General features: G+C 44.1%; 1 protein-coding gene across 3 annotated transcripts in view; it reads left to right on the top strand.

Moving 5' to 3' along the window:
• The window catches only part of ABCA5 (ATP binding cassette subfamily A member 5), a 339,361-nt gene that overhangs the window by 181,468 nt on the left and 131,811 nt on the right, over nt 1–26,082 (top strand). For all 3 annotated transcript variants that reach the window (XM_063961135.1, XM_063961134.1, XM_063961136.1), the window contains 4 exons: nt 4,233–4,421; nt 5,094–5,241; nt 10,267–10,435; nt 21,164–21,222. In XM_063961135.1, coding sequence (XP_063817205.1) covers nt 4,233–4,421; nt 5,094–5,241; nt 10,267–10,435; nt 21,164–21,222 — 565 coding nt within the window. The remainder of the gene's footprint in view (nt 1–4,232; nt 4,422–5,093; nt 5,242–10,266; nt 10,436–21,163; nt 21,223–26,082) is intronic.

Below are 26,082 nucleotides of genomic sequence, written 5' to 3'. Positions count from 1 at the left end.
AGGAGATCATATATAGGTACTTCTGTTCTTCAATACATAATGCATTAAAACAGAATTTATGCTATATAGTGACTTCTATTAGATTGTCTTGTATATGGAATCACAAGGTTCTGTAATTTGTAGATAAGCAGATATATTATGTAAGTAAATGGACCCAGCATCTGCCGGGTCCACCTCAGCCACTCTGCCACCCCACCTCCCTTTCACATCTCCCCCTTCTCCTATCCCAGGCTCCGATTTTATAACAATAGATAAAGAAAAATGATGTCACAGCTTGTTCATTTAAGCAATGACTTTGCCATATTCTATACATTTTACTGTATTTTAAATGTGTTAATGCTGCAATACCACCTGGATCATTACAGCACTGGCCTTTCTCTGGGTCCCCAGTTGTTTTTTTCGGTTCCCCCTAGTTGTCACACAGCTCCAGCTTTGGATTGTTTATTAGTTGGAGGACCAATGTGAATACGTAATCATAGACATTGTGACTTACGATTGGTCCTCCTACTCATTTTAAAGGACTGAACAAAAATGTGGACCACTTTAGGGGGATATTATATTTTGCATTCACTTCCTGAGTAGAATGTTGATTTTGTCTTTTCTGTCTATGTAACTTTTTACTTTCTTAGGGGGGGTATCCTATTAGGTGCGATCCTTTTTAGCCCGATAAAAACTGCACTATTTCTGACCGATGATCATTATTGCGCTATCCAATTATAGCCTATTTTTATAGGCCAGAAAAGGACCTGTGATTGTGCAATACCACATGGAATCTAGGATAAATTCCAAATCCCACGTGTTATCACAGCCCCGACAGCTGCTTATTGCGGATTATGCTTTGCATGCCTGATCATAATCTTCAATAAGAGACGGTTTACGAGGCTAATTGGATAGCCCATGGCAAACCTATTAACAGCGGTAAACTACCGCTGCTAATCGGATACCAGCCTTAGAATGCATGCAGTAATGCCAATATTCATTTCCGTGTTATGGATAATCTGTAAATGTTATAGAAAACCTCCCTTAAGCGCTGTGGGTAGTGTTCTCGCAATGTATATATTCAATATGTGCATACAAAAAAAAAAAAATCAAATACAACAGTGTAATATTATCTTAATATAGTCTTCCCTTAGTGGTGATTCAGAAAAAAAGAAATGTGTCTTCGATAAATTTTCCATGAAGATAAATTAATCAATAAAGTTCCCAATAGGTGCCTTACAAATAGCTTACCCATCAAAGCTAGAAGACTCAGATGTCCAGTATAATGTTATAAAAGTGCTGTTACAGTGCTTCCTTCTTGAAGTCTCGCAGGCTATTACATAGTGCGAGTTAGGGAACAAACTCGCATCATACTCGCAGCAAGTTGATGCAAGTTTGTACTTGCAGTTATACTCGCTCCCTATTATATTTAGCCCTTGGTTTTTTATGTAGATGTTCCTTATTTCAGACATGTATGCGATCTTCATAGATAACCTCATGCAAAAGGGGGAAAAAGGTAGAAAAATATATAAACATAATAAAAACCCATTTTATTTAAAACTCTAAAATCAAACCTTTTGGTAATAGCCTCCATTGTGGAGAAATTTGACAGTCTCAAAGGATACTAGGTAATTTATCTTACATTGAGGACTTCTCGAGAATGATAAGCAGTGTGTCATTAAACCTTTTGTTAAATGTTCAAATAGCCAAACCTTTAATGTAAGTCCTTTATACATCAAATTACATGTACAACTTGTAAAATAATCAGGTCTGAATTAGGCCCTTTATTCTTTTCACTTCTCACTCCTACACATTTTACAATTCTCACACCTAGAAAAATAATACTATAGTTTTTTTCTTTTTTTTTATGTAAGTGTTTAAGTTGTGTTACAAATTATCCAGATGCCATTAAACAGTGTAAATTAAATAAAAATAATATATTTTGAATGAGGGTTAGAATTAGGGCCTTTTTGTAAAGTTGCACTTTCATAATAATAATAATAATAATAATAATAATGATGATGAATATTATTTATGTAGTGCTTTTCTCTAAAAGCACTCAAGGGGGTCGATTCAATTAACTGACAGTTGAATAGCGCCGGGAGTTAGCTCCCGTCGCTATTAAATTCAGCTCAAGTTAAGTCGGCGAAGGCCCATTCTCCCAGACTTAACAGGTTGAATTGTCGGGAGAGCGGGGGTGAGAGAAGAATTCCCGACAATTGAGGGTCACTTGTCGCTGTATTGAATAGCGCCGGGAGCTAACTCCCGGCGCTATTCAACTGTCAGTGAATTGAATCAACCCCAAGGTGCTGTATAGAAATCATGGACATAATGGAGATTTACAGTTGCAGAGAATCCAGAAAACTATGAATATAGAGAGTTGAGGCTGCCATTTTGGGTCATCAGTTCCAAGGATTATTCATCCTTCCCATTAAGGTATCATGAGGCACGAGGCAGCTATTTTGGGTGTATTACATACTGTAGGTTACACTGAGCAGAATAGGCACTGCCTGGAGAAGATCACACGTACAGTAATGAGGGATCTACAGATTACTAAAAAGTGATAGATGATCCTTACAAAAGCCTCAGATCTGTGCATTGCTCATCCTACACATGAGAGAACCAAGTGAAGTACGTATCTCCTAGAGGTAGATTGCTAAAGCACAGTTTGTCACAGCCGCCGATCATTAATAGTTTTAAAATGGTAATAGAAATAGATGCTTAACAAGCTTGGTATAGCAATTATTCCTATATCCATTTTAAAACTATTAGAGATGCAGATGATCATAATGCTCTTTAGTAAATCTACCCGCTGGCCTTTGTTTAAAATACATTAGTACAAATGCCAAGTTCTTACCCAATAATTAATTCATAATAAAGGGGGTATTTACTAAAAGTTGATATTGGGTCTATTTAAAATCGACCAGAGTAGAGCCAACATCCCCACAAAATCGACTAGAGTGTTTATATTCCAAATAGCTCCTTTGCTAAAAGCAAATTCTGAATTCCATTACAAAATCACTGGGCGTTGTGAGTGTTGTATTCATCAAAAATCAACCAAAAATCAACCCAATTTGACAAAATTATACAAAAGCATTCCTATTGGCCACATGCACTGTCACATGCACTGTATTACCCACAAGCACCTTCATTCCTGGGCTAATTTGCATATCTGCAATATTTTAAAATCATGCACTGTACCTTTAAATGCCATGATTTATGCAGCCAGAGTGCCCCACATGCCATATTTTTTTCCAACTTATTGAGGTTTCAGACAGTTCCACGTGATTTAAAATCAAATACACTATTTCTGATGGTTCTATTGAAACTGGTGATTTGTGGTCGATTTTGAGTCAATTTTCAAATTGACTATTATAAATATGAGTTAGAAATTGAACTCTATGTTAAAGTATTGAAGGTTGTATTGTAGTTCTATTTAAGTGTAAAGTTCTATTTCCGTCGATTTTGACTTTAATAAATATGTGTCACACAAAATCGACTTAAAACCAAAATCATCTTTTAGTAAATATACATCTTGGTGTCAAAACTCTCACAATAACAGTATGAGTATAAAAATATAAATGTAAGTTGTGGTTAGGCATGCACATATCTGGCAGGGCTGCACTGGACCCTTCTGCACTTGTTATAAAGCACTTCTGTAACATAGGCGGTGACTTATAGATGGACGCAGCAACACAGCAGCTGTGTCTTTGGCTCCAGCTGAGATGCAAAAATATGTTAATACTGCAGGAGGCATCTTGTGTTAATAGACGCCTCCTGCAGGCTTCTGTGATCCACTACTGCACCTGAAGATTTGCATGAACATCGTCCATCTGAGTATGCGTCAGGTTACTCAGGATGCAGTGTATTCCAGTCTAGCGGGGGGCAAGGAAAACTGCGTCGGAAGAGGTAGACCCTGACCTCGCTTTGCCTACAAAATGAGGGCGACAAGCCCCTGTTTTCTGAAACGGTGTCCAACGCTGCCCCCTGTCCCTCCAACACACACACACACACACACACACACACACACACACACACACACACACACACACACACACACACACACACACACACTCCCAACAGATGCAGCATGTCAATCATGCTGTGGTTTTGGATCATTGCAAGTAATATCACAGACAGACCATCAGGTTTATGTACAACTCTGAATCAGGCCATTAAGGCAAGAAATGCAGCATTACAAAGTAAATTACAAGTACAGTTAAATCAATTAGATGTATTTGTTCTTTCTCTAGGTATTGTTTGCTCTGATGCTAACTCCACTTTTTAAGAAAGCAAAGCAGACGGGTGGCATTGCGTTTTTGGTCACACTTGTCCTTGGTTCTCTTGGCATTTTCATTGTTTTGAAAGAGGACTTCCCAAAGTCCTTTGTGTGGTTCTTCAGTCCGTTCTGTCAGTGCACATTCATGATCGGTATAGCCCAGGTAAGTGCTATCATAATATATATATACAATGCTGAGTGGTTGGCATACAGTATTGGACTGGGGCATGAAGGGCCCACAGGGGCATGCAGTGGTAGGCGCCCATACGTAAAGACTGTTACCATTCACCACACAGGTAATTGGCCAACCATTAGAGAGGACATAGTAAAACAAGGAGCATTTATAAAGGAGGGTATACGGATGTGTCAAGATCCCCCACTTTGATTGGCAGGAGTTCTAATCTTGTTGTAGTTTTCATAGATATGAACCTAGCACCCACATAAATCCATAGTCTTGCTCCACCACTTTACTAACCCTGTAGTAGAGTAATATTGTAAAAATTGGGTTCATGGTCTGGAACCTGATACCTAAACCAGGGGGAGGGGCCCTCTGGCAGTGCTACCCACTGGGGATTTCCCCTGTATACCTGTGGGCCAGTACGACCCTGGTCGGCAATGTTTAACGTACTGGAAAACATAGCCGTTGGTAGCTTTTAAATCAAAACTGAAAGGATAAATATGAAATCTCTTAAAAGTATTCATTTTCTCTGTTGTGGCAAACACAGTGCACAATAAAAGTTTCCTGTTTTGGGTTCTTAATTTAAGGAAAACATGTCTACTTAAACAATATCTTATATTGCATTGTTACCATAACACATTCACTTTGTTTTTTCAGGTAATGCTTCTAGAGGGACATGGAAAAGGTGCTCAGTTATATAATCTGAAGGAAGGACCTTATCCTCTTATAATTACCTTTATTTTTCTTGTTGTGGATAGCGTAATGTATCTGCTGCTGGCTTCGTACCTTGATCAAATTCTCCCTGGTAGGAAATTAAACTTCTATTACCTACTATGATTCATCAGTGGGTATTTCCAGTACAAATGTGGACATTCTGTTTCCTTGGCAGGGAAGTGTTACAAAGAGTGGTATTCCACGTATTAAGCTGACCATGGTATGTAACAAGTGGCAGGATCCATTTATTCCTATTCAGTAGAGATCAGTAGAACTCTATATTCACCTTTTCTTAATAGGGCTGGATGGATTAAGTCTTCCTGCACTTTGGACTCCAGTGCCTGCCTTGTTCCTATTTGTTACATGGTGGGGGAGCAGTTTTTTATGAAAGGTGTTTTTTTTTTTTTATAGTATGCAACTACTTGAAATAACTACAATAACAACTACAATCATACTGTAACACCTCATCCCCTCCATCTAACAACACTAACAAAACTACCGTTGTGAAGAATCTTGCCTTTTGGGAAATGTTCTTCCCCAGACATATGATCAATGGTCACTGTACTTATGGGTGACATAACTATAGATAGTCTGCCATTCCGTATGATATCCCCTTGGCTGATCAGGAACTGAAGTGATATGTTTCTCATGAGAAGCAGTCAGCTTCCTGACGGACGGGATCCCGGTGCTCGAAATACCGATGCCAGAATCCTGTCCGCTGCAGGAACACTGGTGTCTAAAGACTGACAGGACTTGGGATCCTGGCGTCTAAATACCGACACCCAGAATACCGATCCCTCTGTCAGTGGGACACTGTGAGGCGGGATGGGGGGGGATGTGGGGTTAGGGTTCAGGTTAGGGTTAGGTAACCGGGAGGGAGGGTTAGGTTTAGGCAGCAGGGAAGTTAGGGTTAGGCAGCTGGTAAGGGAGGGTTAGGTTTAGGCAGTGGAGAAGGGAGGGTTAGGTTTAGGCAGCAGGAAGGGAGGGTTAGGCAGCAAGGAAAGGAGGGTTAGGTTTAGGCAGCGGGGAAGGGAGGGTTAGGTTTAGGCAGCGGGGAAGGGAGGGTTAGGGTTAGACAGTGGGGAAGAGAGGGTTCGGGTTAAGCATCAGGGAAAGGAGGGTTAGGGTTAGGCAGCAGGAAAGGGAGGGTTAGGGTTAGGCAGCGGGGAAGGGAGGGTTAGGTTTAGGCAGCGGAGAAGGGAGGGTTTGGTTTAGACAGCGGGGAAGTTAGGGTTAGGCAGCAGGGAAGGGATGGTTAGGGTTAGGCAGCAGGGAAGGGAGGGTTAGGTTTAGGCAGCGGGGAAGGGAGCGTTAGGTTTAGGCAGCAGGGAAGAGAGGGTTCGGGTTAGGCAGCAGGGAAGGAAGGGTTAGGGTTGGGCAGCAGGAAAGGGAGGGTTAGGTTTAGGCAGCAGGGAAGGGAGGGTTAGGTTTAGGCAGCGGGGAAGGGAGGGTTAGGTTTAGGCAGCGGGGAAGGGAGGGTTAGGGTTAGGCACCAAGCAGGGAGGGTTAGGATAGGGAACAGGTGAGGGCTAGGGGGCTTACTGGGGAACTGTCGGTATTCTGATCGACGGGATGCCGCTGTCTGTATTTTGACCGCCGGCATCCTGTCCATTGGGTTTCTCACACTTTGTGGCATTATTTATGCTAGTTGGGGAAACTTTGGCAGTCATAAATAATTTATCTCTGGTGGATTTTTCTTTAAAGATGAGAAGTTATTCCCCTGTGCAAATTATTTGTTATACACATGGGTGTATCTGTAGTGAGGCAGACTTGTCCCTGGCAGCAGAGGATTTCATGAACTTCTTTCAGCTGCAGGGAGGTTCTACTATTCATTCATTCAGGATGGGTATGTCTTTTTTTTAGAAATACTTTTACAAAAGAGCAGTTGTCCTTTCAATATTTCTCAGGAGATTATATAACCAGTGTCCTGAACCATACGGTTTATGTGGGATTTGTATATAGATAACTAGATATAGATATTATTCTCTCTTGGGCTATTACAAAACCTTGCACTGTACAACTCTAACGTAAGTTTGGTGGACACTTTACATTAAAGCTGCCGTATTAGCAGTAGCATAGAGCGCTGAAGAAGTGGAGATGCTCTCAAATAGCAAATAGGACTTGCAGTGGTAAAGACCACTTTTATAGACAGTTGTAGTCATTTGTAAGGTTTTTACTGATAATTAGAGATTGTTTAAACATAAGTGTGTGTCAATGAATTATGTAAAATCTTAAATGTTGACCTACTGACTTGTTTTGAAAATGCCATATAGGGCAATATTCAATTAATGTTGGATCCTCTCCGACAGTAAGGATCTGACACTTCAGTATTCAAAGTGGGCTGTTTCCGTCCCGTTTCCCCCTCTGATTCCGACCATTCATTTCCACCCTCTTCTATGGGCGAAAATTTATGGTAAAAAAACGGACACATTTTCGACTGTGCCGGGGGTCGTAAACACATGAATGAGCAGAGATTCCGCTTTTTCGACTTGTCGGAATTTTCACCAGAGCGGAAAAGGGGTACTTCAATGAAATATTTAAGTGTAGAAAAGTGCTAATTATCGGCGGAAAGCACCGTCTTTCCGTCCTGTCGGAAATTCCGACACTAGTTGAATATATCCATTAGCATTATTGTATTGCATTCACAAACTAAAGAGTTTTTTGTGGTAGTGTGCATAAACTATTGTGATTTGCTATTTACCAATAAACTTGTAGTGGAGCAAGGCACTGACCCAAACCATGAAACATGGAGTGTACGGTACTTTCTCCATTTAAGTTAAAAATTAAATCTTAACACAACAAACCATTAATCTGACACAAAAAAGGGCCTGATCCAATGTCGCATGTATTGCAGATAGTAATGGAGTTGAACGATCTCTAGCTGATGCGTACTGCTCATACCTCTCGATGATGTGCTTACAAAGCCACACTGGTGGTTCAGTCGCAGGAAGAACTGCATAGGAAATGTATGGGGCGTATTATGGTTGTGTTATGTGAGTGTCATGGGAATATTACTGAAAACAGTTGCACACAGAGACTCCCTATCCCATACTCAGATGGAGAAACTGTACCTGCCATTGGTTAGTTGCAAGTTTGATTGTGCGGCCGATGTTTGTTTCTTTATGCACAAGACAGTAACGCAGCATCTCTAGATGCTGCAAATGTGGCGCCTCAGCCCTTTCAAATTCATGCGCATGGAATATACCCAGTGGCGTAAGTTCTTCCCAGTTGCCCAGAGGCGAGCTAAATATTGGCTCCCCCCCACTATATTTCGATAAATATATGTATGTGTGTGTAAATATATATATATATATATATATATACTTTATACAGTATATATATATATATATACTTTATATATATGTGTGTGTGTGTGTGTGTGTGTGTGTGTGTGTGTGTGTGTGTGTGTGTGTGTGTATGGAGTGTTCTGAAAAAAATAGTATATACTGTATATATACATTTCATTGTCTTTTATTTTAAATCACACATTTCTTAGCAGTCATAACCGGGATTAGAACCCATGATCTGTTACGCTGACAGCAGACACTTTACTGATGGAGCTATTTGCTCCTGTACAGTAAGCATGAGAATTCGAACTATATGAAGTTTTGTGTAATTGTCAGAGAAGTAACTTCATATACTGTAGTTAGAATTCTCATATTTCCTATACAGGAGCAAATAGTTCCATCAATAAGAAGCCTGCTTCCAGTGTAATAGGTTGTGGTTTCTAATCCTGGGTATGACACTTGTAAAATGTGTATCTACAGTATAATAAAGAGGGTGTGATTTGTAAGGTGACCAGTGAGGAAGTCGGACACTGAAAAGAAAGCGGCAACTATCAATTAACTTAATTCAATGATGTCACAGAATGGGAGAAGAGGTGCACCCTTCAGAGCAGGAGCCCGGCGGCTGATGAGTCCGTTGCCTCCCAGAGTTACGCCTCTGAATATACCAGGCAGGGGATTTGTATCAGCAGTAGCGTAAAGCCACAAATGTTGACTGCAGCAAAAGACAATAAAGCGTCTGCTTTTCTGCATGTGATCCAGGTTCAGGACCAATAACAGTACTTTCAGAATTTAACACTGCACTAAAATCTCAAGATCTTGGCATAAAACAAATATACATCCACACATAAATTGGACTTTTTAGTGGCATATTTATTAGATACTTTGGACCTCATTAGCAAAGTGCACTGATGAACCTAGATATGAGAGGGGGCACGCAGCATTTCATATTCTGCAAAAATGACCTCCGCCTTGTACCAGCTCTGAAGTGGTAGAAGTTGGGTTTTGCCCTGTGCTTAAAATATGACTGTTTTAGGGGATGATTCAGAGCAGGATGCAGTAGACTAGCAGCTGCAACTTAAATTCACAGCCACTACTGCCCCTGTATGCTAATGCCATGGCCAGTAGGTGCCCTATGGAGGTGTCCACCAGCTGTGGCACTAGTCCGTTGATGTGCGTACAAGAACACAATATCGGCAGTCCATCGGCCTTGCCGTCTGACATTTCCCCTTCTTATGGCAGATGCAGAATGTCTGTGGAGTCCATGGCTGCTTAAACACAGTTGCTGACACAAAAACTTCTGCCACCACAATAGTCTCCTCCCAGCGATGCCCATCAATATTGCATAGCTCTCCATGCAATTGCCATCTGCATCACCCGGCAGTAACCATTGGATACATGTACAGAGAGAAACTATTAGCCACTTGTGCCCAGTGGTTTCTATGCATCCACCTAGAAATCACCCCCATAGTTTGGCTTGAAAGCAGATTTTAGGCACATATTACCCAGTGTAAGAAAATCTTCAAACGGAGACAGCCTTGTTATAAGCCATACATAAGGATAAACATAGCAGTATTTTTTGGAGTGAAAAAAACTTTTTATTTCATTAAATGGATGGTTCAAAAGTGATAGAACTTGTAGGGTGTGAGGCGAAATCTGTGATGATGATGATGATGGTCGTAAGGTGCCACAGAAACATTCGTAATGCTGGCATCTTGCAGTCATTGCTGCTAATTGAAAATCCACTATAGGTGTTACAACTGAAATTAAAAGATAATTGGTTGCGCTGAAGAATCTTTCAAATTTATAATGTCTTTCTTTTTTGTACACAGGTGAGTATGGACTTAGGCGGACGCCTCTTTTCTTCCTGAAACCATCTTACTGGTCAAAAAAGAGGAGAAACTATGGAGTACTAAATGAAAGCTTTTTCTGTACCAATACAGACCTGAATGATATGGTTGAACCTGTACCCTTAGGTCTGCATGGGAAAGAAGCTATCAGGTAATTGTAACTAAACTTCTCAATTTTGTATAACTCTTTAGCAAACTGCAACGAGCTGAGTTTAATTAAATGTCCAGTCATTCAACTTTTCCTGATAGAAAGAAAGCCATTTAGTAAAATAGCCTATATAATTTATTATGTCTATGGGCCTGATGGCGTTATTTTTGGTATTGCATAGCATCTACATATGAAGCTGCTGTGGGAAAATTCTACTAATGCCTGCTGGAGGTGTCTGAAGGAAAGATGCCTCCAGCCACCATTGCAGATCCGATGCCTACATCCAATTACTCAGTATCCGGTCAGCATCTGGACCATGGGTTGTGATGTTTGCAGGCATCAGCCATCTGCGTAAACCATAGATAGCTCAGACTGTCTGGCTCCTGGCCGCTTGTAAGGCCAAGAAATATGTGTTCTATAATGCAAGCCCAGGTCTCTGCACAGCCAGAAAACGTCACACCCATTTTTGGAAGCGTCACCACTTCCCCACCCCCAAAAGGCCGCAGCATATCAATCTTGACCCACAAACATTGGATTAGTACATAAACCATCAGGTTTACATACTAATCCAAATCAGGCCTTATGTCAAGTCCAAGTACTGTCTGATAAGTTTAGTAAAACAACAACAAAAAAGTTAAATATGTTTAATGTATAAATTCTAAATATCACAATCTTCCCGCAAGTGTTATTTTTTTACATTTAAAGGCGGAATTGGCTATATATTACTTAAACTTTTCTTCTTAGACAGGAGGTAAAATTCTGCTGTTCATATAATAATGCTCTAATTTTGTATTTATTTATGTTTTTAGATTATTTTAGCCCCAGTTTAATGTATAAGTTGTACCCATGTCCTTTTTATAAAGGTGAACATATTTTGGATGCATATTTCATTCTCTAGTGGGTATACATGAAACATGCAAATGCAAATAAGGTTTTTTTGCCTGATTTGGAATTGTACTCAATTCTTTCTGTGAATGCATCCCGCAATCTTTAGGAAATTGTGCATGCGCCAAGGGCTGCATACGCAGTTTAGAGCAAGTACGACTATTCACAGTCTTACGGATCTCAATCATATCTCGACTTCAGTGAGTGTAACTGGGCAGCTGCTGGGCATGTCAGGAGCATGTAGACGGTTGTTATACAAAAGTGGGCAGTTACGTCTAATGTCAGATGGATCTTTTGCACAAAGGACAGGGTGTTAGGCGCCGGGGTCCGCTCGGCCGTGCGGCCCGGCGCCTAGCAACCAGGGACGCCGTGCGCGTTCAGCCGCCGGCTCCCTGGCAACGCTAAGACGCCGGGCGCACGGAGCCGCTCTGACCTTAGCAACGGGGACGCCACGTTCAGCCGCGTTCCCCGTTGCTGGGTCTATTCTCATTACCCTGATTATGTGCTGGCCGTGCAGCATGCAAGCTGCACGGCATTTCTATTTGATTGTCCTGTCTGGATCCTGATTGGAGGGTGCCTGAATAAAAGCACCCTCAGGACTTCTTACAGACGCCGGTGATAGCTTCCTGTTTGCCTGTGTCTGCTGCAGAGAGTTCCCAGTCCCGGTCTTTTCGGTTGTTCCTGTCCTCAGAGATCCTGTACTCGGAAGTTACCATCTGTTCCTGGAGTCTGACCGAGCACCTTTAACATCTGGTGGTGTTCGTGAGTCGCGGCGCAGCCGTGTGTTGCGGCTTGTCCGCTTCTGTTTATTATTTTGTTTAATTGTGTTCTGGAGCTTTGCGGAGGATTCCGCTTCCACAGATCCACTCTGGTGTCCGGCGGTGCCGGATAGGAGTGTCGGATCAGTGGATCCTTGGTTGTCCTTTTTCCTGGCGGCTAGTCCGCACATACCTTTTTAGTTAGTTTGCTTGTAACCCCTGGCCTGGTTGCTTAGTCAGAGGGCCCCTTGTTATCACCCTGTCTCGGACTTCCCCTTGTCTCCCATTAAGACCTGCGGGGGCATCGGGGTTGGGCAGACATAATCCGCCCTTCGAACGCGGCTGCCATGGGCTCAAGCAACCATAGTCTCGCAGGGGATTTCTGATAACACGGGCGAGACAACGGAGTTAGGGCGCCAGGGGTTACTAGGCTATCCAGCTCCCACAACCAGCTTATTTTCCTGTACTCAGATCCCTGCCATAAGATCTCCTCCGGTCTGGAGTACAGGAATCATAACATTATCACCGGCCTACAAAAGAAAAGATTTAACTTACAGTAAATTTTTTCACTTTTTAGTTGGGAGAATTTTGTCGGCCTTATGAATCCCACCGGTGTTGGGCCAAACCCTGGCCAGCTTCTTGTTAGTCAGATTCAGGAACTTACTCAGATGGTTCAGGATCTGTCCCTCCGGGTGAGGTCACAGGAAGATCTGTTACGGACTTCCCCGAGGGTCATCCCTGAACCAAAAATGCATCTGCCTGACCGTTTTTCTGGGGATAGAAAACAGTTTTTTAATTTTAAAGAATCTTGCAAACTGTATTTTCGTTTAAGACCAGTTACCTCAGGTACAGAGGCTCAGCGGGTTGGGATTATTATTTCTCTACTTCAGGGGGATCCTCAGACCTGGGCTTTTGGTTTAAAGACAGACGATCCGGCCTTATCGTCTGTAGACGCCTTTTTAAAATCTTTAGGGCTATTGTATGACGACCCTGATAGAGAGGCGTCCGCAGAAAGTCAGTTGCGTGCTCTTAGACAGGGTAGGAATCCCGCAGAGAATTATTGTACGGAGTTTCGCCGTTGGTCGAACGACTGTGGCTGGAATGACCCAGCCCTGCGCAGTCAGTTTCGCCTCGGCTTATCGGAATCTATAAAAGACAGTCTCCTCCAGTATCCCGCTCCTGAGACCCTCGATAACCTCATGGAGCTATCTATTAAAATAGATCGTCGGCTCAGAGAGCGGAGGGCTGAAAAAGGGGCATCTGTCGGGTCCTCTCCCTGGGTTCCTTCCATTCCTGTAGACATAGAGGAGCCTATGCAGATTGGTCTCTCCAAATTGTCTCCGGAAGAAAGAACCAGGAGGCAAAATTATGGTCTGTGTTTATACTGCGGAGGTAAGGGACATTTTGCCCGTAGTTGTCCAAACAAGTTGGGAAACTTCCTGACCAAGTGAATTGTGAGGGGGTTCACTTTGGTCTGCAGCTCATCTCCTCAAATAATTCACTGTTGGTTCCTGCTAAAGTTTCCTATGGCAGCCTCTGTTCCTCGGTCTCTGCTTTTGTGGACAGTGGAGCTGCAGGAAACTTTATGGATTTAACATGGGCCAAGGCCTTAGGTATTCCTCAGCTAACCTTAGGTAGGTGTATCACCATGCATGGTTTAGATGGGAGTCCTTTATCCAATGGGGTTATTTCTCTATGTACACCTCCTGTTTTGCTCTCGGTGGGAGCTCTGCATTCTGAAAAAATTGAGTTTTTCCTTACCCATTGTCCAGCAGTTCCTGTGGTTCTGGGTCATCCTTGGCTGGCCTTTCATAATCCCGTCATTGATTGGCAGTCTGGGGAGATCCTACAATGGGGTACCATCTGTGATAAAGAATGTATTACGCTTCCTATCCGAGTAGCTGCCGCCAGTTCCGCACATATTCCTGGGGAATACCAGGATTTTGTTGATGTGTTTTCCAAGGGCAATGCGGATATTTTGCCTCCCCATAGGCCTTATGATTGTGCCATTGAGTTAATTCCTGGTGCCACGTTGCCTAAAGGAAGGTTATATGCATTGTCTGGTCCTGAAACTGTGGCCATGAATGAGTATGTGAAAGAAAGCCTTGGGAAAGGGTTTATCAGGCCATCTAAATCCCCTTTAAGTGCAGGTTTCTTCTTCGTAGAGAAGAAGGATGGTTCACTCAGACCCTGCATTGACTTTAGAGCTTTGAATAAAATCTCAGTAAAGAATACTTACCCTCTGCCGCTGATCTCTGTCCTCTTTGATCAGCTACGTTCGGCTGTCATTTTTTCTAAGATTGATCTTAGAGGAGCATATAACCTCATCAGAATCAGGTCAGGGGATGAGTGGAAAACGGCATTTAGTACTCAGTCGGGCCACTATGAGTATCTGGTCATGCCATTCGGCCTATCTAACGCTCCGGCAGTTTTCCAGGATCTCATTAATGATGTGCTCCGTGAGTTTCTGGGAAGATTCGTCGTGGTCTATTTAGACGATATTTTGATATATTCTGACTCCGTGGAACAACATGTTACCCAGGTGCGTCAGGTGCTAAAGAGATTACGTGAAAATCACTTATATGCCAAGCTGGAGAAGTGTGAATTTCATGTCACGGAAGTATCCTTTTTAGGGTACATTATTTCCCCTCGGGGATTCCGAATGGAACCAAAAAAGCTCCAAGCCATCCTTACTTGGGCGCAACCCACCAATTTAAAAGCAATTCAGCGCTTTTTAGGGTTTGCAAACTACTATAGAAGATTTATTCACTCTTTCTCTGACCTAGTTGCTCCCATTGTGGCACTTACTAAGAAGGGAGCAGATCCTACCAATTGGTCATGTGAAGCGGAGTTATCTTTTCAGGCCTTAAAACAAGCCTTTGTCTCAGCCCCTGTCCTTAGACATCCCAACCCAGAATTACCTTTCATTATTGAGGTGGATGCCTCGGAGGTTGGAGTAGGGGCTATCCTTTCTCAGAAGGATCCAGATTCCCTTGAGTTACATCCTTGTGCCTTTATGTCCAGGAAATTCTCATCTGCAGAATCCAACTACGATGTTGGTAACCGGGAATTGCTGGCTATTAAATGGGCTTTTGAGGAGTGGAGACATTGGCTTGAAGGAGCTACCCACACCATTTCAGTTTTGACTGATCACAAAAATCTTCAATACATTGAATCGGCTAAACGACTGAATGCCCGACAGGCTCGTTGGGCTTTATTTTTTACTCATTTCAAATTCATTATCACCTTCAGACTAGGTTCCAAGAATACCAAGGCAGATGCCCTGTCACGCAGTTTCCTTCCGGTTCAAGACAACAGTCCTGTTACTCCCATACTTCCGCCTTCAGTCATTCAGGCAGGTCTCACACAGGATGTATTTTCCCAATTAAAGCTGCTTCAACATCAAGCTCCGGGAAATACTCCTGCTAGTCGTCTTTTTGTTCCTGAGTTTTTGAGAGCAACTGTTTTGGCGGAATTTCATGATAGCAAAGTTGCAGGGCATCCGGGAATCGCTAAGACTTTGGAATTAGTATCCCGCTCAGTATGGTGGCCTGGTCTTTCCAAAGACATTAAAGAGTTTGTTTTTTCGTGTCAGGTCTGTGCACAGCATAAAGTTCCCCGTTCTTTGCCTATTGGTCAACTTATGCCCTTGAAAGTTCCTCTTAGGCCATGGTCGCATATCTCCATGGATTTTGTGGTGGATCTCCCTCTGTCAGCCGGATGCCGAGTCATATGGGTGGTAGTGGACTGTTTTAGCAAGATGGCCCATTTTATTGCTCTTCCCCGATTGCCATCTGCCCAGGGATTGGCAGTCTTGTTCCTCCGTCATGTTTTCAGACTCCATGGGTTACCCACTGATATTGTTTCTGACAGGGGTCCACAATTCATTGCGCAATTTTGGAAGTCTTTTTGTGCTTCATTAAAGATGAAATTATCATTAACCTCCGGCTATCATCCACAATCCAATGGACAGACTGAGCGAGTTAACCAATCTCTAAAACAATATTTGCGTTTGTACTCGGCCAAACTCCAAAATGACTGGTCTGAGTTTCTTCCATTGGCGGAGTTTGCTTATAATAATGCCTGTCATTCCTCCACCAATGTGTCTCCATTTTTTGCAGTTTTTGGTTTCCACCCCAGAGCTAATTCATTTTTTCAACATTCCTCTGTCTCCTCTCTGGCCCTGACCTCTCATCTTAAACTTATTTGGAAAAAAGTGCACCTGGCTCTCAGAAAAGCAGCTTTCCGGGAAAAAATTTTTTCTGACAGGCTCCGGCGGCCGTGCACTTTTAAAGTAGGAGACAGGGTGTGGTTGTCGACTCGCAACATCAAACTTCGACAAACCTCAGCCAGATTGGGTCCTAGATATATTGGACCATTTCTCATTATCAAAAAAGTCAATCCAGTTGCTTTCCGGTTACGTTTACCAAAAACTTTACGGATCGGAAATACCTTCCATTGCTCATTGCTTAAACCATATGTTTCGTCCAGCAGATTTCCTCGTAAAAAATCTCAGGGGAGATCACCAGTTAATGTACAGGGTCAGCAAGAGTTCTTGGTTGAGAAGGTTCTCGATTCCAAGTTGTCCCGGGGTCGGCTTTATTTTTTGGTGCATTGGAGAGGTTATGGGCCAGAGGAAAGGTCGTGGGTCCTGGATGAAGACCTTCATGCCCCAAAGCTCAAAAGGGCATTTTTTCGTGAATTTCCTCGGAAACCTGGCTTTAGGGGTTCCTTGACCCCTCCTCAAGGGGGGGGTACTGTTAGGCGCCAGGGTCCGCTCGGCCGTGCGGCCCGGCGCCTAGCAACCAGGGACGCCGTGCGCGTTCAGCCGCCGGCTCCCTGGCAACGCTAAGACGCCGGGCGCACGGAGCCGCTCTGACCTTAGCAACGGGGACGCCACGTTCAGCCGCGTTCCCCGTTGCTGGGTCTATTCTCATTACCCTGATTATGTGCTGGCCGTGCAGCATGCAAGCTGCACGGCATTTCTATTTGATTGTCCTGTCTGGATCCTGATTGGAGGGTGCCTGAATAAAAGCACCCTCAGGACTTCTTACAGACGCCGGTGATAGCTTCCTGTTTGCCTGTGTCTGCTGCAGAGAGTTCCCAGTCCCGGTCTTTTCGGTTGTTCCTGTCCTCAGAGATCCTGTACTCGGAAGTTACCATCTGTTCCTGGAGTCTGACCGAGCACCTTTAACATCTGGTGGTGTTCGTGAGTCGCGGCGCAGCCGTGTGTTGCGGCTTGTCCGCTTCTGTTTATTATTTTGTTTAATTGTGTTCTGGAGCTTTGCGGAGGATTCCGCTTCCACAGATCCACTCTGGTGTCCGGCGGTGCCGGATAGGAGTGTCGGATCAGTGGATCCTTGGTTGTCCTTTTTCCTGGCGGCTAGTCCGCACATACCTTTTTAGTTAGTTTGCTTGTAACCCCTGGCCTGGTTGCTTAGTCAGAGGGCCCCTTGTTATCACCCTGTCTCGGACTTCCCCTTGTCTCCCATTAAGACCTGCGGGGGCATCGGGGTTGGGCAGACATAATCCGCCCTTCGAACGCGGCTGCCATGGGCTCAAGCAACCATAGTCTCGCAGGGGATTTCTGATAACACGGGCGAGACAACGGAGTTAGGGCGCCAGGGGTTACTAGGCTATCCAGCTCCCACAACCAGCTTATTTTCCTGTACTCAGATCCCTGCCATAAGATCTCCTCCGGTCTGGAGTACAGGAATCATAACACAGGGTTGGTGTAAATGTATGATAATAGCTAAATTAGCAAGCAGATGAATGAGGAGGAGGATGCAGTCATATCCATGAGTTGCGGTTAACATTCTGGCTGTCAGGATCCCGGCATTCAGGATATCAACGTCGAAATCCCGACAGCCGACAATACTGACAGTTGGAATACCGGAGCAACAGGGATATTCCCACTCGTGGGTGTCCACGACACCCACAGAGTGGGAATAGATCCTGTGGCGAGCCACTGAGCCCGCAAGGGGACTCTTAGCGCTCGCCCCGCTGCCGGCATTCTGGCGGATGGGATGCCACTCTCGGGATATCGACATCTGCAAATTGTATGTATTCCATATCCATGCATCCGACTCGGAATACAAGCAGAGATCCTCATTTCTTTCCAAGCATGATCTCCTGGTTCAAGTTCTTCGGAGGAGTTTATCTAGCAGTCTCTTTAGCAGTCAGACACAGGACGCAGGCCCAGGGGAAAGCTTTGGGAGTTGAGAAACAATCAGTTGTAAAATGGCAGGTACAGTATGTGAAAATTGACATCTGCCAATTGTATATGCCTAACATGCTAATCATATACATTATGTTGAGCACTGTAGTGGCATAAAACCTAACTTTTATGAAGTTCTTAAAATTAAAGTACATAAAAGCCACGCCTCCACCCCCCTGCCTCATGCCGTGAACATCTCAGCTTTGTTTGCTTACTGCCATCAGGCTACCTCCCGCTTGCCTGCACCTCTGTCTGTCGCCCCTCCCCACTAGATTGTTAGCTCTTCAGAGCAGGGCCCTCTTTCCACTTGTTATCTAAGCCCTCTTCTCAACACATTTCACTCGCAGCTCTCCCCTACTCAACGACCATCTTTACCCTGCTAGTAAAGGCTCATCTCCATCTATGGCCACCAGCCCCTAGTAGTACGATCATCACTCCCTCAATACTTACATCTTAGCTGTATTATGTCTTGAGAATGTGTGGTGCTCTGTTACCTGTACTCTATTTCGGTTATTTATTTACTGTAATGCTGTGTTTTGTCTCCCTGTACTGTCCTTTGTACGGCGCTGCAAAACACATGTGGTGCCTTATAAATAAAATGTAATAATAATAATAATAATAATAAAAGTATGTGTAACAAAATGACTATCAATTGATACATGTAGTATGTTGCATTGTGTCTTGTCCCTTTTATGGGTACACACACCAGGGATAGTTTAGTCTGGCACCAGCTGACATACCAGTATGCCTATAGATCACCCATGATCCAAAAACATACATCTGTAGTACCCCATCCAAAGCAGACAGTAGGTTACACCACCCTTGTGACAGTAGGCCACAGGGGCAGGACAAAGTGTAGGTAAAGAAGTTGGCGATAAGGAGAGTGGTTCGCATACCGTGTCTGGTGGTGCTTGTCTTTCGGGGCTGCAACAGTCCTGTTGTGGAAAGGTGACAGTGGCACCCACCACAGTGAAGACTCCACAGCAAGCGGACCTCCTCCAGACTGCTGGCTTCTGCTCTCTCCTGGTTGCTGTTGTGCATGCGTGCCACTTTACTTAAAACTTAAAGAGGAAGGCGTACCAAACGTGATGTTACATTTGGCGCTAAAATTTGAAATCAACTCTCTATAGAAAGGAGTCTCTGAACACTGTTCAAATGCCAAAGTATTAGGCTCCATACCTTTGGCCCGGCATATGTTCTCAGTGAACTTCCAGTGCAAGTTATCTGTGCTCTGATTTGGTATGTCTGATTATTCTCTTTGCTTTCTGCCCTGGTACTGCTGCTTTGACCTAAGTATGCTCTCTGCCTGGTACCAAATTGCTCCCTGGTTTTGACCTGTTCCTGATGACTATGCCCTACGGTGACCAGACTCATTGTCTGCCCTCAGTTCCTTCATACACACCAGTCTGTACATTGGAACCCAGTCATAGGGCCGCAACCTGCGTATTAAGCGCAGCAAAGCCCAAATCCCCTTGCCCCTTGTGAAGGCCACCCATCTCCACACCTCTGTTCTGGGTTTTAGCCTGCAAGTGAATGGTCAGCACCCAAACCATCCTATCTGAGAGTTGTGACACTGCATAAGAGGAGCATCACATCAGAGTATTTCTGTAGAGAGCCTGGGAAGCATGAGAGGAATTGAGGGAGTTTTATTCTAAGCTAATAGCTTATGGAAACTTAAGCTTGGTGCACATTGGCTGATATATTGGCCATTCAAGCGAAAGACCACTATATAGTGAGCCAGTTGGCATGTGTGTACCCCCGATATATCTGTGAACGACGGCATTCACACACATACCGCATTGGCTGTGCAGCACAGCCAATGCGCAATATATCTGCAGATATATCGGGCTATCTGGCTGTGTTTGCGGGCGGGCGGTCGCCAGTAAAGTTTCAACAAAGTGTACTTTGGAGCTGACGTCACACCTGAACCAACAAAATCAAATACCCGCCCAGCTGGGGATCCGATTGATATGTCGAGAGTCCGATTGATAAGTTTGTACATTTTCCTTGATCAGCTGCTCAGTTGGCATGACAGAAGGTCCGCCAACGTGTCGGTCAGGTGTGTACCCAGCCTTAATGTTACTGTGCTGCAGAGTAGTAAAAAAAGACATTGGAGTCCTGAGGCATATTTGCATTTCTCTTGGTCCCTTTGTGCGGCTGTCTACCGGAGCAAGCGGCAAGAGTAGGAAATGAAGTGTAGCCTGAGCTCACATGCATTACAGGTTGAGTCTCCCTTATCCAAAATGCTTGGGACCAGAGGTATTTTGGATATGGGATTTTTCTGTATTTTGGAATAATTGCATACCATAATGAGATATCATGGTGATGAGACCCAAGTCTAAGCACAGAATGCATTTATGTTACATATACACCTTATACACACAGCCTGAAGGTAATTTTAGCCAATATTTTTTATAACTTTGTGCATTAAACAAAGTGTGTCTACATTCACACAATTCATTTAGGTTTCATATACACCTTATACACACAGCCTGAAGGTCATTTAATACAATATTTTTAATAACTTTGTGTATTAAACAAAGTTTGTGTACATTGAGCCATCAAAAAACAAGAGTTTCACTATCTCACTCTCACTCAAAAAAGTCCGTATTTCGGAATATTCCGTATTTCGGAATATTTGGATATGGGATACTCAACCTGTATAATGAAGCTACTATACAGTACACAATAAAACTTAACCAAGCAAAAAAAAAAAATACAACTGGTGGACCAGCCCTCGGGCAATGTCCCTAGACAGGCACACCTAGAAAATTCTGGTATTATTTCCATACTCATTTTCTAATAACCAGTATGATTTGAAACTGAAAACTATTGTAAAAATGCTTACAAGGTATTCTTATTTTCATCTAGGATTAAAAATATTCATAAATCTTTTAAGAAGGAAAACCGGCAGGTAGAAGCCCTACAAGGTAAGAGGTCATGCAGGTATACTCCATTATTACATATTTATTAAGGGGATGCGGTCATTAGGTCGACACCACTTAGGTCGACAGTCATTAGGTCGACCATTATTGGTCGGCTTGCATTTGGTCGACAGGGTCACTAGGCTGACATCGTCATTAGGTCGACATGTACTGGGTCGACAGTTCAAAAGGTCGACATGAGTTTTTCAATTTTTTTACTTTTTTTTTACTTTTTCATACTTTACGATCCACGTGGACTACAATTGGGAACGGTAACCTGTGCTGAGCGCAGCAGTAGCGGAGCGAGGCACCTTTCCCGAAGCATGGCGAGCCATGCGAGGGGACACGGTGCACTAATTGGGGTTCCCAGTCACTTTACGAAGAAAACGACACCAAAAAAGGTTTAAAAAAACTCATGTCGATCTTTTGACCTGTCGACCTAGTACATGCCCACCTAATGGCCACGTCGACATAGTGACCCTGTCGACCTAATGCATGTTGACCAATAGTGGTCAATCTAATGACTGTCGGCCTATGTTGTGTCGACCCAACGACCCATACCTTTTATTAAATAATGAAATTGTACTGTATAGGTCGTCAGACATGTATTAAAAAAATCTGCCTTTTCCCAGTTACCTTTTTCCAGTATTGTTATTTACGGCATGCCGTTATTTACTAGTCTTATTCTATCACACCTCCTTTTTTTCCTTAACAACCCAGCTACTACAGGTGTGTAGTCTATATAGATTTGCAATAACGGGAAAATATGCCTTCATTGTTCTTGCTTCTTATCATGTCCTACACTTTTACATAGTAGATATTTCCTGATTTACTGTAGATAAATGATCCATTCCTTCTTAAGTTGAAGTTTATATACTCCCTTATCCCTGATATCAGAGCCGGCCCTAACCAATATGATGCCCTAGGCAAGATTTTGGCTGGTGCCCCCTTGCACAGACGCTAGTTCCGCCTATGACCCTGTACCCCTTTCCCAGCACCAGTACACCTTATACACATAATGCTGCACATTAGTAAGGCATTTCGTATGCAGATAGAGCTGCAGTCACACACATAATATAGGCATGCTGCATATCATTTTAATCAATTGAAGCTGCTTGTGTCCCTAGGCATTTGCCTAGTTTGTCTATGCCTAGGGCCGGCTCTGCCTGATATACATATGTATAGTATATACAGTGCAAATTCTACACACATTACTCCATAATGACAACGTGAAAAGTTTTTTTTAGATTTTTGCGAATTTATTAAAAATAAAAAACTAAGAAATCACATGTACATAAGTATTCATAGCTTTGAATCTCAAAATTGAGCTCAGGTGCATCCTGTTTCCACTGACCATCCTTGAGATGTTCCTACAGCTTAATTGGAGTCCACCTGTGGTAAATTCAGTTGATTTGACATGATTTGGAAAGTAACACTGTTATGCACACCAGTGCCTGCAGGAAAGTACTGGTGTTTGAACTGTTATGCAAAACAAATGGACTCACAGACAAACTGGGGAATATGACATAACGTACACAGAAGGTGATAGGGTAACAAAATACACACACAGTGAACAGAGAAGCCCAGAGGCTAAGGAACTGGGTATCTCCCTTGTATTAGAACTGCTCAGATGTAAAAAGCAAGATGTTGTGTTTTAATACGTAGAGAACCCGAAATGCTGTTGCTAAGGGCAACAGCAAAACCCTAAAGGGTTACCAACGGGTGTGGCAGTAAACTCCTTGGTCAGAGATGGAATGATAGACACAAGGAGAGCCTCCACAATCCTGATTCTCACTTGCAGTGCACAGGTTTAAGCTTACTGCCACTAAACTGACCCCTGACACCTAGCACAGTGAGACAGGATTAGACAGGCAAGTGTTAGAATACAGCCGCAAACTTGCTAAGTTCACAGAGTAATAACAGAACCCCAGCAAGCTAAACGACTGACTCCAGTCTTACTGCTAGGTCTGTATTGGCAGAGTGTAATACCAAATCCCCAGGCCTATTTGCAGTAAGCAACAAACAAATACAAAGCTACACAGTACTGGCTAACTTTCATGAACTGACTAACCAACAGAGATTCAGCAGCATCTGCTTACCCTGAAAAGAGGCCTTATAAAGCAGGTGCTGTCCACGCCCCACTCAGACCTCACAGACTGTGAGCACAAAAACCAGCACCGGATCCCCTGCCGTGCACAGAGCCTATAACCACTGCACAGCAAAAGACCCGAACCGGAGTATCAGCTGCGCTCAGGTTACTCCACTAGCACTTGTCTCCCGGTTGCCATGACGACGTGGCAGCACAGGTCAGGAGACCCTAACAGTACCCCCCCTCTGACGAGGGGTCAAAGAACCCCTACCACCGGGTTTATCGGGGAACTGCGAGAAGAAAGAGCGTATCAGTCTGGGGGCATGAAGATCACAACTGCGCACCCACGACCGCTCCTCCGGGCCATACCCCTTCCAGTGCACCAAAAATGACAGCCGACCCCGAACCACCTTGGAGTCAAGAATCCTTTCAACAACAAACTCCCTCTGGCCACGTATCAGAAGAGGGGAAGGTCTTCCACTGGAAGAAGGATTACTAATCGCCCGTTTTAAAAGGGAACAATGAAATGTTTTATTGATACCCAAAGAACGGGGCAGATCTAACTGAAATGCCACCGGATTGATAACCCTGGTGATCTTATAAGGGCCGATGAACCGGGGCCCTAACTTATGAGATGGCTGTCTCAACTTCAAATTCTTGGTAGACAACCAGACGAAGTCTCCTAATTTGAAGCTGCAGGGTCTTTTCCGCTTATCAAAAACCCTTTTGGTCACTAATGACACAGACACAAGGGCTTTCTTCACTTTCCGCCAAATACCTCTAAGGACCGAAACCACAGAGGAACCACCAGGCGTGGAGTCCAGGGGGTCAAAAGAATTGGCCTTAGGATGATGCCCATACACACAAAGGAAGGGAGAGATCCCTGTAGCAGAGTGAGCCGCGTTGTTATAGGCAAACTCCGCCATGGACAGATGAGCAACCCAGTCAGTCTGACACTTGGAGACATAACACCTGAGGAACTGCTCCAAGGACTGGTTCACCCTTTCAGTCTGCCCATTAGACTGCGGATGGTAGCCTGATGACAAGCTGACAGAAATCTGGAGATCGGAACAAAATGCCCTCCAGAATTTGGCCACAAACTGGGATCCGCGGTCAGAGACCACATCAAGTGGCAACCCGTGGAGACGCACAACATGCAGCATAAATAATTCAGACAGGCGTCTGGCTGATGGCAGCCCAACCAGTGGAACGAAGTGCGCCATCTTCGAAAACCTGTCAACGACAACCCAGATGGCTGTCATCCCCGAGGATTTGGGCAAGTCCACCACAAAATCCATTGAAATGTGGGTCCATGGCTTAGATGGGATAGAGAGTGGATGTAATGGGCCAACAGGAACCCCTCTAGGAGTCTTATTTCGGGCACAGATGTCACATGCCCGAACCCACTGATCCACATCCTTAGCCACCGAGGGCCACCACACCGCCCTAGATAGCAACTCCCGAGTTCTGGCAATACCCGGGTGACCTGCCGACTTCTTGGCATGGAATTCCAGGAACACTCGCTGTCTTAACCTAGGAGGCACAAACAAAAGACCTACCGGAAGGTCTGGAGGAGCCTGCTCCTGTGCTCTAAGGACTAATGATAAGAGGTCCTGGGTAATGCCCACTTTAATACATGATGGGGAAACAATGGGCAACGGCTCCTCGGTGGTCTCCTGGATTGGAGCAAAACTCCGCGAGAGCGCATCAGCCTTGATGTTTTTTGACCCAGGGCGATATGTTATCAAAAAATTAAAGCGAGCAAAAAACAAAGCCCATCGTGCCTGCCTGGCATTGAGACGCTTCGCTGACTCTAAATATGCCAGATTCTTATGGTCAGTGAGAATTGAGACCACAAACTTAGCCCCCTCAAGCCAGTGTCTCCACTCCTCGAGTGCATCCTTAATAGCCAACAATTCCCGGTTACCCACGTCATAATTCATCTCGGCAGGCGAAAATTTACGGGAAAAGTAAGCACAGGGATGAAGGCGATTATCAGACACTCCCATCTGAGAAAGCACTGCCCCAATACCCATCTCAGAGGCATCCACCTCCACCACAAAAGGACGCTCTGGATCTGGGTGTCGCAGCACCTTGGCCGAAACAAATGCCCTTTTGAGACGGGCAAAAGCCGCTTTAGCCTCACAAGACCAGTGAGCAACATCCGCCCCTTTCTTAGTGAGTGCCACCAAGGGCGCCACTATAGACGAAAATCCAGCGATAAATCGTCTATAAAAATTCGCAAAGCCCAGGAAACGCTGAAGCGCCTTCAAACTAGTGGGCTGCACCCAATCCAGGACTGCCTGTACCTTGGAACCCTCCACTTGGAAACCTTCTGGGGAGATAATATATCCTAGAAATGCGATTTGCTGAACTTCAAATTCGCACTTCTCCAGCTTCGCCCCAAGCCGGTGGTCTCTGAGTTTCTGGAGGACTAAGCGTACATGCTTCCGATGTTCCTCCAGGGAATGGGAGAAGATTAGGATGTCATCTAAGTATACAACTAAGAATCTATCCAAATATTCCCTGAGCACATCATTCATGAAATCCTGGAAGACTGCCGGGGCATTACAGAGCCCAAAAGGCATCACCAAATATTCATAATGCCCTGAGTGGGTATTAAAGGCAGTCTTCCATTCATCCCCCTCTCTTATTCGGATTAGATTGTACGCACCGCGTAGGTCAATCTTAGAAAAAATGGTGGCAGTACGAAGCTGGTCAAACAAGACCGAAATGAGAGGCAGTGGGTATGAGTTTTTAATCGTGATACGGTTCAA

Source organism: Pseudophryne corroboree, chromosome 3 (genome assembly GCF_028390025.1).
Source record: "Pseudophryne corroboree isolate aPseCor3 chromosome 3, aPseCor3.hap2, whole genome shotgun sequence".
NCBI lineage: Eukaryota > Metazoa > Chordata > Amphibia > Anura > Myobatrachidae > Pseudophryne > Pseudophryne corroboree.
Note: the sequence above shows the minus strand (reverse complement) of the source record. Positions and strands in the feature narration are given on the sequence as shown.